The sequence below is a fragment of the Thunnus albacares genome, chromosome 15 (genome assembly GCF_914725855.1).
Source record: "Thunnus albacares chromosome 15, fThuAlb1.1, whole genome shotgun sequence".
Classification (NCBI taxonomy): Eukaryota; Metazoa; Chordata; class Actinopteri; order Scombriformes; family Scombridae; genus Thunnus; species Thunnus albacares.
The window spans coordinates 12,342,964-12,358,147 of NC_058120.1; the positions used below are offsets into that span (position 1 = coordinate 12,342,964).

Genomic DNA, 15,184 nt, shown 5'->3' on the forward strand with positions numbered 1-15,184 from the left:
AAAAATACACTGTAGCACACAATACAGATGAGATCAAACAAAGTCAGTGACTAGCTGTTGAACATGGCGAGGCATTTAGCAGCCAGATATGTCCCTCAAGGAGTTGATGGAGAGCAAAACATTTGCCAGTGGACCAGAAACATGACTCCAATTAATGCTAATATGCTCTTTGTCTGCTGGATGTGTAAATAGGCTATGGTTAGCTAATACATTTGCCATATCAACTTATAAAAAAGGTGGTGTTTACAGCTTGTTTCCACTGCCCCTAAGTGGCCAAAACATCCATCAATGCAGCTTTAACTCCATCTTGATTCTGAAATTTAAAATAGCTTCTGTAATAACTGAAAATTAGACAAAATGTGCATGCATGATCAGCACAGCTGTCTGTTATCACCTTTTTACTGTATGAGAATAAAACATGTGAACCTTAAACACAACCTCCCCCTGGTCTCCCCACAGATTGAAGACATTGTCACACGAATACAAGATGAGAAAGCAGGTGGTGTTACCATCCGGACTGTCAAAAGCTTCCTCTCCAAGATCCCAAGTGTGGTATCAGGTTAGTTTATGTGTGTGCAAATCTTTGTCACCTTGTCTGCATGTACATTTAAATATGTTGCAGTTCCCTGTGTGTTTCTCCTTTAAATGGGGGCTTGCCATACATGATGTGTGGATAATTGTGAGTGTGAATGTGTGGTTTGTTGTCTCACCCAGTTGAGCGAGCTTGGCAACAACACACGAGTCAGAAACAGTAAAGCAAATATGACCTTTTGGGCTCATTTAAATTGCTGCTACTGCAGTTTCAGGCAGATGATGTCTTTGCCGATAAGACCTCAGCCACTGAGGAAACTGCCCATGGTGTGACGCTGCCCTTGTCACACCGCAGAAAAGCTACTTTTCTCCTTCTCTTTTCCATCTGTGTTCCTGTGTGTGTTCCTATGTGTGTGCGCTGTATTCCTTCATGTGTTTGTGCACGTGTGCTTGTGTATGAAATGAATCACCAGTGTTGGATGGGGGTTGCTCCCTCTCTCCCAGCGGCTGTTTTCGAGTCACTCCTTCACTTGGCTCCCCTCGGCCCGACCATCTCTCTTAGCAGCCTCTGCCAAGTGCAAAGACTGGGCCAAATATTGTGCTGTCCAGGAGCAGGGAGAGAAAGGACTAAAAACCTGTTATGTTATATATAGACGCCTACTCAGCTTTGACAGCTTTGACCCACAGCTTTGAACAGAGACGAATAACAAAGACTCCTTCAAAGCTGATTTGTGTTTGTGGATTGCAGCTTTTGTCAAAACCATTGCAGATGTGGTACTGTGACGCCACTCCTAACCAATGTCCTTCTCTAAATACCAGGGGCGGACATTGTTCAGTGGCTGATGAAAAACCTCTCTATTGAGGATCCAGGTATGCCCGCTGAGAAATCTGTCAATACATGTAAGTACAATAGAGCTCAATTGAAGAGGAAGGCAATTTCAAATCCCCCCACCCTCCCTCCCCCTCTGTGTGCCTTCTCTCATGTCAACAGCTGAAGCCATCCACCTTGGAAGTCTGGTCGCTGCCCATGGCTACATCTTTCCCATCTCTGACCATGTCCTGACACTTAAAGATGATGGAACCCTTTATCGCTTTCAGGTACAAAAAGCTGTCATGGGGAGAGTCATTGATGTGTGTTAGGAGGCCTTTGAATAACTAATATAGAGTAATGAGATGATGGTAGTTTAACAGAGGGATATGTTTATTGCATGATGCTAATGAGAGCAATCCTTGCTAAGCCTATTACTCATCCCACCAAGGTCGACACTGTATATTCCTGCTGGGTGCTGCGTCGGAGCAGGAGGTGGGCTGCAAAAAAGGGCCTATGGGCCAGCCGTGCAGCTTGTCAGAGGGGTGTTTTTTTTCTTCGCTCCATCTGATCCAGCATGAACTTTGACAGGTCCCTCTGATGGCTGAAGGCTCCACGATGACTCATTACTGTGACTGGGCCATTAGCATCTTAATCCAGCCAGCCAGCTACAGTAGGCAGACTCCCCTATGGGAAGCACTGAGCTGGCTACACGCTGGCTCTGCACTTTTCACCGTCACCAGCCTCCCCGCTCCTCCCCCTCAATCTACCTCTGAATGCATTTGTCTTCACCTCTATTGCTCAAGATTAAAAGCCATTATTGTGCCTGCGCTGCGAGGGCAGCGTGTGTCACACTTGCTCATTCAACGGGGGCTAAAAATATTCTCTCTCTGATGTTGTCGTGATGCAACAGGCCCACGTCATCAGAACCTCTAAAAAGAGTCCATGGCGCATTTGAAATGTGTTGGCCAGTCTCCATAGCTGTGCTGTAAGGAATAGTGACGGGGGAATTTCAGTGTGTGAGTCTATAAATAGATACTATACTGGTAGAAGACCCAGATTTAATGACGACTGCCTTCTGTTGTTTGTTTTGTGTATTCAGTGGTGAAGCCGTATAGCTGAACTTGATCCTCTCTGAGCTGAAATGACAAATTCTAATGCGAAAACACGTTAACCTTTCTGTTCATCACACTCAAACAAACACATTCATCATCATCAGCCTTTTGCTCTAAGGCTAATTACCATTTGAGTAATAGTGGAAATGAAAAATGTGGTCGAGTACCACTAAGTTCTAATTCTGCCCCGTTATTAAGAATGCATGATAGATGTGAGTGATCCATTATTAATGGACTTGGGAATGAACTTTGAATGTGTAATATCAGTTGCAATTGACAATTAAATATGGATAGAGAGAATATAGCTACCATTGCTCCCTGGATAGTTATGTGGAGCACATGGACATCGAGGATGATCATCAAACAAAGAGTTGACTTTGCAGAGGAAGACAAGTGCGGAGGGAGTGTGGGTGGTGGGAGAAATGAGACTCCAACATTCATATTAGAAAATATCGTTGTTTATCTAAACACTTATGCTGACAAAAGAATGCAATACTGATTACATGAGTAAATAAACAAAATCTGTCTCTGTTGTGTCCCCTTCTGTTCTCATCAGTCTCCATACTTCTGGCCATCAAACTGTTGGGAGCCTGAGAACACAGACTATGGTGAGTCACATCCTATCTGTCATTTTTTTGCGTCTTGCACCAAACTGGTAAGATCTCACTAATGTCTTCTTCCTCCAGAGCTGAAACACGGCTCATACTGTGGTTCTGTTGTTGACACTCACTGAGTATTGATCCACAGGGCCATTCCCTGTAATGTATCTGGCCCTGAGGATCCCCACTAAGCCTAACAAAATAAAGGGACAGTCACTGACATGTGCATGACCACATCTCTGGCTCTCTTTCTCAAATCTTGTTATTTCAGAAGACAACACATGGAATGCTTGCTCCTCTGTTGCACACAAAACATTCATTAGTGTTGATTCGCACAGCTGAGACCTCTGTTAAAAAAGAGCACCATCCATTGGCCCTTTTTTTGTTTTGTAGTTACTCAGCACACAAACCATCTGACTAATTCTTCATGCTTTACTCTTTCTCTCTTTCACCCTCCAGCCATTTACCTGTGCAAGCGCACCATGCAGAATAAGGCCAGGCTTGAGCTTGCTGACTATGAGGCTGTAAGTACATTGTCATTTTGGGTTTGTCAGGAAGCTCTCAGTTCAATGTTACCATTGCGCAAGGACCAATTCTCAGAAAAACAAAGGAGCTGAAACAGCCTTGGTCTCTTCTGCAGCCTTGTAATGCCCAAATCCATTCTTCCAATCAAAAAGCCATTATCAAATTATAGACTTATACAATCTGTCAAAGATGATTTTTCTTTTCCAGCAGCGCCATTTGGCAGAAGCTGATGCGTCATTTACTGGCCCCAAAATGTAAACAAATAGCGTCTATAGGCCTAGATGGCATCAGCAGATCAATATAGTCTCACAATGGGCATTACTGCAGAGCTGAAGTCTTGCTGTTACACAATAGCAATCCATTGTACTTTGATATTCAAAATTACTCCCCAACTATTGTCCAGTAGACTTTCTTTCTTTCCTATTCAGGTCACTTTATGCCTCCAGGCCTCATTGCGCTCACTGTTACATGCCTGCTAGTCAGTACTCCGAGTTTTTTCTCTCTTTGTAATGAGGTCATGTGCTGTATCTTTGACAGATGCTTGCTGGGTGGTGCTATTAAGGACGCACAGTTTAGTATGTAGCTTTGATATGTGTACATTATGGTACTTTAAAGAGCTTGTAGACATTAGATTTTTTATTTAGAAAAAACATAATTTATCATGTGATGAAGAGTTTGCGGTATGGGTCGCAACCTGCGTCAGCTCCTGCTGGTCTCACATCAGAAATAATCTCTATCTAAAAATGCAACATAGTTTTTAAAAGTATATACTATTTTTGATAATAGCAGTAGAGAATATTAAACCTGAATTTTAGCCATGTAAAAAAATGATGAATATGTTTAAGAGTCCATATTGTACCTGGCAACAGGAAAATATTTAAGGGAACAACATTTCGGGAAATACACTTATGCGCCTTCTTGCAGAGAGTTATATAACAAGACTGATAGCACTCTCATTGTGAGTGGTATCAATCTTCTCATCTAACTCTAAGCAAGAAGTCGAGTAAGCACATTTCCCACAATGACAAACCATTCCTTTAAGACACTGATTTGTTGCAATTACTATAGTGATGAATTCAATAATAGTGTATACAAAAGAAGAGGAAAACAATACCTATGTGTGAAACTCCAAATATTGTGTGATATCAGTAGTTCAGACTTGTTCAGGAACATGTTTGCAAGAGGTCGTCTCATCTCAGCAATGGTAATCCAAAGTTATAGCATGCCATCACAGTGAATGGATAATGTAATCACCTAAAGGCCTTGGATTCAAATAACCTTCTCCTCAAATGCTGTACGTGATTGGTTCCTCCAGGAGAACCTTGCCCGGCTGCAGAGGGCTTTCGCCAGGAAGTGGGAATTCATCTTCATGCAAGCTGAGGCTCAAGTCAAGTGAGTAGACGTGTGCACACATGAGTCAGAGCATGTCACCTCCTGACGTCAGCGCCAGCCTAATGTGACACACTTAGAGGAGCTGTGGGGATAGAGAGAGATGTTGACGAAATCAGGTTTATACATTCATACTCACAAATGCTAACCTTTGGCTACGTGCATGATGTGAGTGTTATTTCCCCAAGGAAGAGAAAATGCTTCAGTGTGCAGAGTCAGTTGGGCGTTGGGCCAGTGTTGTTCTCATTAACAATGCTGTGTTTTGGTATGCCCTGCTTTGACTGGAGGGTAACATGCATTAAATACAGAAAGTATTCCTCTGTGGAATTTAACACACACACACACACACACACACACACACACAGACGCACACATTTCTGCCTAGCTTTTATCTCATTGTAAGACTTCCATCTGGTGGCTGGCATGTGTAAGCACAGCACTAATCCCTTCTGTCATTCGGTTAAGACAGAACCTTCCTCTTGTAAAAGAAATGTTCAAAGTCATGCCATAATTACTAATGACTGATGTTTTGTACAATGGGGTTGATATGGAAAGCAATCCTCATATATCTGGGGAGAACAATGCCAAGCAAGGGCTGATCAGTAAATGTCAGTTATGTAAGAGCTCGGCCCCGCCAGCGGCAACGCCAGGCATCGCTTGGTGAGGCGAGCAGACAGGTTAAGACCCATACTCCTCAGCTTTTGGCTCTCTAGCCTGGCCTGCCAGTGGTATTTGCAAGTGTGTGTGTGTGTGTGTGTGTGGCAGGGAGAAAGAGTGTGAGACTTAATTCTGGGGCCTGTTATATTGAGTGTATGCTGTTTGAGCTGATATTTCAAAGGCGTGAACTCTATATATGAGTTTTCTCTGTTCACAGGATTGACAGAAAGAAGGACAAGGCAGAGAGGAAGATCCTGGATAGCCAAGAGAGGGCATTCTGGGACGTCCATCGGCCAGTGGTGAGTTACAACCAAAGTACTGTAGAAAAGAACAGAAACAAATGAATGAAAAAGAAAGGAGGGTCAGATGCTGCAAAATTGTAAAACTGGAACTGAATAAAAAAGGAAGACGGAAAATGCCTATCATGTAGGTAGACGATTTTAGCATTTAAAGCCTGAAAACAGCAGAATCAGCTCCACATGCTGTTCAGCTGAGAGCCATGTTTTGTTGTTGGTAGCAGAATCAGATTTGGTGCCAGTCACTTTGCATATGAGCCTTTGTGAGTGTGGCATTGCTGAATAGAAAAACAGCTTTGTATTGTGTGAGTAGGGCAGGCGCAGACAATATATGCTGGAGAAACACTGTTATCTGACCCAGAAACACGCTCTGTCTCCTGCTGCCTCCCACAGCCAGGCTGTGTCAACACCACAGAGATGGACATCCGCAAATGCCGGAGAGAGAGGAACCCACACAGGGTAAAAAAGGTGAGGAGACAAAATAAATTCAGTGTGATACGTGACAGTGTAGCTTTCACAATCATAAAATTATCAGGTCTGCACTGGCCTGCATATATATATATATATACATATATATACATATATACAAATACCAAGGGCTGAAAGAGGAGCTAGAAAGGATGTGGGGAGTAAATGCAACAGTGGTGCCAGTGGTAATTGGAGCACTGGGGGCTGTGACCCACAAACTGGGAGAGTGGCTCCAGCAGATTCCGGGTACAACATCTGAGGTCTCTGTCCAGAAGAGCGCAGTCCTAGGAACAGCTAAGATACTACACAGAACCCTCAAACTCCCAGGCCTCTGGTAGAGGACCCGAGCTTGAGGAAGACACACCACCACCCCCCATGGGAGGGGGTGAGAGGGAGATAATATGTATATACATATATATATATTACTATTTAATATAATATTAAAATTACAAAATCTAAATATAAATTGTTGGTGCAATTCTAAAAAATGTAAAAACTATGGAAAAACACTACGTAAAAACAGTCAACTTTAAAGATATTTAGTCTAAACAAATATCAACCCACCATGTGTATTTGTGTGTAATTGTAAAAAGTAAATTCCTCGTCAGGCTGTTAAAATCCCTACATTTCCAGACGGACTGACCTCACTGTTCTCAGTGGTAGCTACAGCCCTGGTCCCACAGCTGTTACCTGACATTTATCAAACTGCAGTATTGAGTCCCTGGTCTGTCAAGGGTTATCACAACCCAATGGCATCAAAACAAAACCAAGCTGAACATGTCTCTCCCCTCGCCCTCTCTAGTCAGTGTATGGGGTACCAGATGACGGCCAGAGCCAGCCCAGTCCAATCCATATCAGCTCCCAGCCGGCCAGGAAGCCCACCAAAGAGGACGTTCAGAAGGAGGTAACTCATGGTGTGACAGTCTGCTCCCATATGTTATTACCACTAGCCTGCCTCACCTATCCATCATAACGACAGCCAGGACGCAGACTGATGAGCTGTTACCTTATTTAGCTTCCTCATTACTGTCTCTCCCTCTCCATCAGATAACTTTCTTGAACATACAGCTGGACAGACACTGTATGAGGGTTTCTAAAGTGGCTGACAGTCTGATGAGCTACACAGAGCAGTTCATGGAATACGACCCCTTTGTGTCAACCACAGAGCCCTCCAATCCTTGGATCAGTGATGATACTTCCTTCTGGGACTTGGAGGCAAGGTGAGGCTGGAGGGGCCATGTTGGGATGTGGGCAGAGATTTGACCAGGGGCCAATAACACTTTCAACCAAGGTCAGGTGGAGCGTAGAGGCCTTGGTGCAGATGAACTTTTGTTGTCCTGAATTGGGAAGGAGCTGTCTGTTTGTATCTCATCTCAAATGAGAACTAACGTTGGCATTCACAAAGGTTGACTGTGTTCTGACATCTTGGCCTCTGCTCTCTGTAGAGCAGGAGGGAAAATGACTTGTAAACAACAAAGCATTCTTTTCCGTTTTCATCCTACCCAATTTCATTCTGTTCCTCTGAGAGCAGCCGTGACCCTGGCCAGCAGCGTGTGAAGAAATGGGGCTTCTCCCTGGAGGAAGCGCTGAAAGACCCGGCAGGACGAGATCAGTTCCTGAAGTTCCTGGAGTCAGAGTTCAGCTCAGAGAACCTGCGGTGAGTCATTTAGAGCTCTGTAATACATTGCGGCATTGGGACACTGTTGGTGGTATGTCCTGCATACCATAAAAAATGTACATACATTCAGATTCATCAAAGATTTGTTTACCATTTTATACTGCGGTTTTATGCATGCTATTATCTTTTCACATTTAATTTATTTTACAACTCACAAGCAGCTTCTACCCTAACCCTAATCCTAATCCTAATCCTAACCCTTATAAAATGATATATAATCATGCAATTAATTTCATTGTTTGAAAAATACAATATATATACTATGGAATGTTTTTTTTACTTGGCATGATGCTGTTTTAGGTTCTGGTTGGCAGTGCAGGATCTGAAGCGACGGCCACTCCAGGAAGTGTCCTCCAGGGCGCAGGAGATCTGGCAGGAGTTTCTTGCCGAAGGAGCACCAAGCTCCATCAACCTGGACTCTCACAGCTACGAGCGCACCAGCCAGAACCTCAAAGACCCCGGACGCTACAGCTTTGAGGACGCTCAGGTGAGCTGTGTTGTGTCTTCATTGCAGATGGATTCACACATGTACATGTTCATGCATGCATGAGCATAGCATTAACACATGCATGAGTAAATACCAGACACATACATGGGAACCTGTACACATAAATACAACCAATAAAAAAAGCTCAACCTACCACAAAGACTGTTAAGACATGGCCTGAGGGAGCTTCCTTGTGGCTGCAGGATCGCTTTGAAAGGACTAATTGGGACATTTTTGATGATAGGGACTTGAGGGAGTACACATCAACCATACTCTGCTTCATACAGAACTGTGTTGATAATGTCACATTGACTAACACTGGATAACAAAGGAGGTCAAAACTCTCCTCAAGGACTATAACACCGCCTTCAGGTCTGGTGACAGAGCAAACCTGGAGAGAGGCATCTCGTCCTGAACTCCTCAAAAACAAAATAATTCATAATAGACTTCTGGAAGATCAGTGCAGACCCCGACCTACTATACATCAACGGGGACTATGTGGAAAGGGTCCCTGTTTTCAGGTTCCTGGGTACACACATCTCTGAAGATCTCTCCTCGGGCCAGTTGCACCAACAGGGCTTACACCCAGTCTTAAGCTAAGTCAATCGTAACTTGGCATTCTAGGTCCAACCTAATAGTTACGCTAGTTGCACCATCTAGGCTTAAGCCTTCTTCTCACTAAGACCGAGCATAAATCTTATGCCTAGTTAGGAGCGGCCATAAAGTCAAAATCTAGGCCGTTTCTATATTCACTCTCTTCTGGCAGTCGATCCATACTGCTGCTTTCCACACCAACCAAACCAGTAAAAGCAGGGGAATCCTCTTCAAAAACATCAACAATGATGTCACTGTATACTGATGTTTTCAGTAGAGGACCCTCACCGGTTTGATGAATTTATTGAAACGTCTTTCTTTGCCTTGCTCAGGAAGTCTTTCCACTTTTTCAGTACATTGTTTTCAGAAAGAAGAATCTGAATATGAACAATCCTTTATAGCTTCGTTATTTCTTTCCAAGTCGACTGCTTCTTCTTATTTGTTATTACATTGGACTGCTTGGCAGTCAGCGTTTTCTTGTGGTACCTGTGCAGCTCTATTAATTTTCTTACCTCAATGTCTGTGAAATTGCCCTTTCTTTTTCTTTGATCCTCTATAACGTTGCCGCAAATAAGAAATTATTAGCTACCAATTAGCAAGACAGCGGAAGATTGTTAACAATGGATCCTAGCAACGCACACTGCTTGGCAATAGCCATAGTCGTGTGGGCATTCTCGCATCACTAAGACTGGGCATAGTTAAGACTAGGCTAAAGTTTAATCGGTGCAACCAACATGAAATCCATTCTAAATACTGGTCTTAACAAAGACCGACATAGCAGTTAGGACTTCGCTTAGTAAAGACCAGTTGGTGCAACCCATTCCTGAACTACCAACACTACTGCAGTAGTCAAGTAGGCACAGCAGCAACTCCACTTCCTGCTGGTGTCCCTCTAACGCTGCTCCATTGAGAGTGTCTGTCAGCTGCTCAGCAGTGTACAGGAGAGCCCTTCAGGGGGTCATCAATACTGCCCAGAAGATCATTGGCTGCTCATTGCCCTCTTTGGAGGACTTACTCAGCTCTCACTGCCTCAGTAGAGCAGCCAACATACTGAAAGACCCATCCCACCCTGGACATAATCTGTTTGACCTGCTGCCCTCTGGTAGATGCTTCAGATCCATCAAATCACAGACAAACACACATAAGAACAGCTTCTACCCCAGAGCCATACGAGAACTGAACACTACTGAACACTGACACTGACTGTGTAAGACCTGTATGCAGTGGTGTACTGGCTATCATACCGGGACAAATCCTGGTGGGTCACCACGTTGGTGGGCCGGTGGGCCGTCAAAAAAATCCATAAAGTTGTTACCAGCCCTGTCTGTCTCTTTACTAGCCCTCCCTGTGTCCCCTGTGCGCATGAGAGCGTGCTGTGTGCATGTTCAGGAACTGGGCTCACTGGCCAATCACAACCATGTCATATACTGTACATATGTAATCAGCCCTCACCAACCCTCACCTCTGGTGCTACAGAGTAGGTGATTGAGGTTAAATAAAAGATGCGCAAACTGTACCCTCAAAAAAAAAAAAAAAAACATGCTAAATATATTCAAATCTTCTCTTTTCATACCAAATTATAATTTAATATTACTTTCTGTAGTTTTTACTTAAAATTTTAGTCAAACAATATTTATTCCATGCATTAAAAGCTTGTATAAGCTCTCTTGCAAGTAAAAAGGTTCTTTCACTGAATTCAGATGGGTTTATCAGCCACTACATCCATTTATTTTCTCACTCATCCACTTACCCACAGAAACACTGAACCCTTCCACCCCACTCATGTTACACAAGTGAATGAACAAGAAGGTACAGAGGAGGCGCAGAAAGATAGAGAGAGGAGAGAAGAAGAACGACGGAGTGTGTTTGTGCCAGGGCCTAATGAGGCGAGTAATGCCATGAATGGGTTGCTCGGTCGGTTCACCATGGATTCCTCTGATTCAAAGTTGTTTGGTGTTGTGTGACTTGGAACGCCTCTCACTGGCAGGACATTACTCAGCTCTGTCTCACAGTACTCTGCCATACATATCAGCACACTCAGTTTGTATCACCTCCTGCAAATCACACATGTGTGTGTTGCATGACCGTAATGCCTCTGCTTTTTATTTGTGTCTCTTGTTGTCTTTTTCTCATCTGTAACTCTACAGCCAACACACACTCATCAATTTCTCTTTTTCTATTGCAGGAGCATATATTCAAGCTAATGAAAAGTGACAGCTATGCACGCTTTTTGCGATCCAACATCTACCAAGACCTCCTGTTAGCCAGAAAGAAGGTGAGCTGTACTCACTCACCCCCACATTTAACATGACTTTGTCACTCTCATTGTATTTTCCTGATTGGTTTGATTGTTTTTCATAAGGTTCTTAACTACTGTATGTATACAGTCGTAAATGCTGCAAACTGTTTAGTGATGTTTTTCTGATATGAACAGGACATTTTACATATAAAGAAGTTTAGACAGCTTAAGAAATAGAAATTGTGTGCCAATAGGTTCAATGTTAATCACTATTATTGGTAAGCTATTAAATAAGTCTGGCAAACAACAATTCAATGCTATATGTGAGCTTTCGGAGCGACATGAGACTAACAGAGCCTCAAAACGCAAAATCACTATACTCAAAATTCAGGTAGTATACAAAGAAACTGCTAAATTATTTAAAATGTCAAGGGAAGAGCCTTTGGAAGTCATGACATCATAGGCCAAACAGACAAACTGCAGTCAAGTGGAGGAACAACAGTCATACTGTAAACAGAAACTAGAACAGATAGGACAGTACAGTGTTAGTATGCCCCAGTTTTGTGGCAGTGATCGTGTTTTTGTCACTTTTATGCAATTTACTTTTTTTTTTTTAGCTTTTACTATGTAACATGGAGCTTTTCAGCAAATCACAGCTGCCTCTGTTCATGCTAGCCTTTCTGCCCTTCCCGGTTTAAACACTGCTCCCTCTGCTGGCCTGTCACTGATCCCACTCCATTTCCTAAAAAAAATGCAACCCCCACGTTGTCCTTGGCCCTCTTTTGCAATGCTTGGCCCCTTTTCCTCACTAACGACATACGTCACTCCTGACCCCATCAACACCCCTACCTGACCCAAACACTCACCCTGCTTCCCCCCTCCCAAAACAGCAGCCAGCAGACACTGAACAGGGCCGCCGCACCTCCTTGGAGAAGTTCACCCGCAGTGTGGTAAGTCATTTGGAGCTGGGGCTGTTCATATCACAAACCACACTGGCTGGCTCACTATCAGTGGCTTTTGCAATTATAACCATATTACACTCTATTGTGGCTTTTTACACCTGTTATAGGATGTGTGTTTGTGGATAAGATAACACGCTAGTCACATGAATGCTTTCCTTATTGGCTGTGTGATTTATTAAGTATTTGTATGTATCCACTTTGAGCTTCTCAGTCTGGTAATGTATTGTCATTTTAATTGACCTTCCAGGGCAAGTCATTGACGGGCAAGCGTCTAACAGGCCTGATGCAGTCATCCTGACACAGCCTGAGCTGGAGGGCCACATCCAGACCCTGTTTGAGGGGTGACCACCACGCAGGGGCCGGAGCAGGGACAGTGGAGCTGGGCTGGACGGTGCTGTTGTGGAGGCTCTCAGACACTGCTCCGAGGACTGCTGCTATACTGGTCGTGCAGCACTGGGCCTTCTGGGGTGAACGCCCCGAACAGAACCACTGAAGAAAAGACAGTGCCAACAAGGGGAACCTCAGCCAACACACCACATGGCATGCAGCATACACTATAAGCACATTCAGACTAGGGCTGCCCTCTTTTCTTCACTCAGTTGGCAGACTGGTTGTTAGGCTCTTTGTCGAATAAGCTGATCAGTTTATATTGTTTTCATGTTGTTTTATATACTCTATTTGAAAGCTATTTGGCACAACTGCAAACATTTGCAATGAATTGACAATTGGTATAGTTGTTCTAAAACAGCTGGGGCCAGTCCTGACTCAGACAAACTTGCTTAAATACAAGTTCAAAGAGGCATCAACACAGACACAAATCTATTTTGCATATTTCTCTGTACTTACAAGGCAGCCAGCAATAAAGGGAGCGGGAGACCACTTTCTTTTTTCTTTTTTTTTAGAAACCCAACCTCTTTTTTATATCCTTGAAATTTCTATCATATCTGTTTCTTATAAAGCACACAACATGTAAATTAACTAGTAAGTATACATGTAGTTTTGGCACTAAAAAGGAATATAAAGTTTGTTTTTCCCCACAAATAATTGATTAATGCATTCTACAAATTTGATTTTTTGAAGGTTTTTTGGATTTTTTTTTTCATGCTTCATTACATTCCAAAATCTAGCATAAGGGCTTAATGTAGCATCCACACTGTACCGTTGCATGTTTCATCCAAATATCTTTGTTGAGAATTAATGTTCCGTTTCTTGCTTTATAATGAGACTTACAGAAGGCTGGACGACAGAAAACAGGAAGATGCATTTATTCCAGTTGGCAAATTGGTCCCCTGCTTTCCTAACTTACAGGCTTGAAGATGTTTTCAGGCTCCGCAATTAAATTAGTAAATTCAAAAAGGCTGTGTGAATCTGAGGAGCTTAAAATCCCCACATATGGTTGTGTGAATCACAATGATTTGAGGTTTTATTTTAGTCACTGTTATAGATGCACAGTCACGTGTGTAATAGCATTCAAAAATGCTGTTTTGGGCTCCCACTATAGTGTACTTTTTTAATGTTTCCAGTGCCATGGGTCCATCTACTGGTGGTTAAACCACAGGACCAGCGACAAAGTGTTATGAGACTTTATTATGCTGTGTTCTCATCATACTGAAGGCGATCTTTTCATCATGATGTCAAAACAAGTTGTTCTCTAATCATAGAGATATTACAAGGCCTGCTGCCCAATATGGGATCACTTATGTTTTTGTTTTTTGTTTTTTTTTACTGCATGAATATATCATTTTTGTTTTCACAAAACAATGAAACCTGCCCATTCTTGTTTGGCAAAATGCCATGACTCTTCATCTAATAATTGTCATGTGTTTTGGTGATTACTGGAAAAATGGTGCATGTTATTGGACCATAATGGAGTGTTAACTGAGGGGAAGATGGTTTGACTCTCCAAAGACAGCACTCAGAAAGGGTGGAGACCTGAATACTCTTCAGGGGTGGACATCAAAGCCCTGAAATGCAACTGGGAACAATATTTGACCCATCAGGAGCGCCATAAAATGAACTTTTAGGCCTCTCTGCTCCATTTTGGCTTCAACCTTCCTCCACAGAAAGAAAAGTGCTCGGACTGAGGAGATTCTAACCTCACAGCTCCCCCATGAGGCCAGTGACTGCTACAGTGACAGACTACACTGCTGAATGAGAGAATCATCTATTCTTTTCTATTAGAGTTGTTGCAATGCACTGTACAGGTCATATTAACAATTATCATTATTATCATGAACCAATAACCTCTTGATTATAAGGTAGAGAGAGATACTTAACTCCGAGTCGATGTACCAAATGTTATTCTCAGCACAAAACACAATGACACTATGTACAAAGTGCATTGTAGATGTAAATTGGCTAAATTTCATTATCCAAAAGCACATTTTATGATATGGGCACATTACTATGCATGTAACATATTCAGGGCATTTTGTGCTTTTAGTTTCTCAATCAGCAAGGTAACTACTGGCACTCTAAAACACAAAGCACCTGCTATCTATTCATGGGTACCAAATAATAAAAACTCTGGACCTGTCTGTTGTGTGTTACTTCTTGACTTGTTTGCACTTCTACATCATGAAGCAATGGAAAGTTGTCAAGGTGACACTGCCTATTTTAGGTTTATCACAATACACAGCTGCTGACTTGGTCCTGTATGTGCACATATAAATACGAAAATACACAAAAAACACTTTTTTTTGTTTGTAATGTTTCTTGTGACATTTTTCTGTTCACTGCCACTAACAAATTATTTCTGTTCTCTGTACTTTAGTACTCACCAGAAGCAGTGTGTATCTGCTTGCTAGCAAGTGGTAAAGTGGTATTAGCAAACAAA

At 42.7% G+C, this 15,184-nt stretch overlaps 1 protein-coding gene across 2 annotated transcripts in view; it reads left to right on the top strand.

Moving 5' to 3' along the window:
* LOC122998767 (regulator of G-protein signaling 6-like) overlaps positions 1 to 14,885 on the top strand; it is a 42,426-nt gene extending 27,541 nt beyond the window's left edge. Inside the window, exons 3-17 of one of the 2 annotated variants that reach the window (XM_044375755.1) lie at positions 460 to 559; positions 1,351 to 1,401; positions 1,523 to 1,629; positions 3,011 to 3,062; positions 3,513 to 3,577; positions 4,894 to 4,970; positions 5,842 to 5,923; positions 6,314 to 6,388; positions 7,191 to 7,292; positions 7,436 to 7,608; positions 7,920 to 8,045; positions 8,367 to 8,553; positions 11,333 to 11,422; positions 12,277 to 12,336; positions 12,596 to 14,885. In XM_044375755.1, the coding sequence (XP_044231690.1) occupies positions 460 to 559; positions 1,351 to 1,401; positions 1,523 to 1,629; positions 3,011 to 3,062; positions 3,513 to 3,577; positions 4,894 to 4,970; positions 5,842 to 5,923; positions 6,314 to 6,388; positions 7,191 to 7,292; positions 7,436 to 7,608; positions 7,920 to 8,045; positions 8,367 to 8,553; positions 11,333 to 11,422; positions 12,277 to 12,336; positions 12,596 to 12,646 (1,398 nt within the window). In that variant the 3' untranslated portion in view covers positions 12,647 to 14,885. The remainder of the gene's footprint in view (positions 1 to 459; positions 560 to 1,350; positions 1,402 to 1,522; positions 1,630 to 3,010; positions 3,063 to 3,512; positions 3,578 to 4,893; positions 4,971 to 5,841; positions 5,924 to 6,313; positions 6,389 to 7,190; positions 7,293 to 7,435; positions 7,609 to 7,919; positions 8,046 to 8,366; positions 8,554 to 11,332; positions 11,423 to 12,276; positions 12,337 to 12,595) is intronic. The other variant, XM_044375756.1, reaches the window with a different exon arrangement.
* The last annotated feature ends 299 nt before the right edge of the window (positions 14,886 to 15,184 follow it).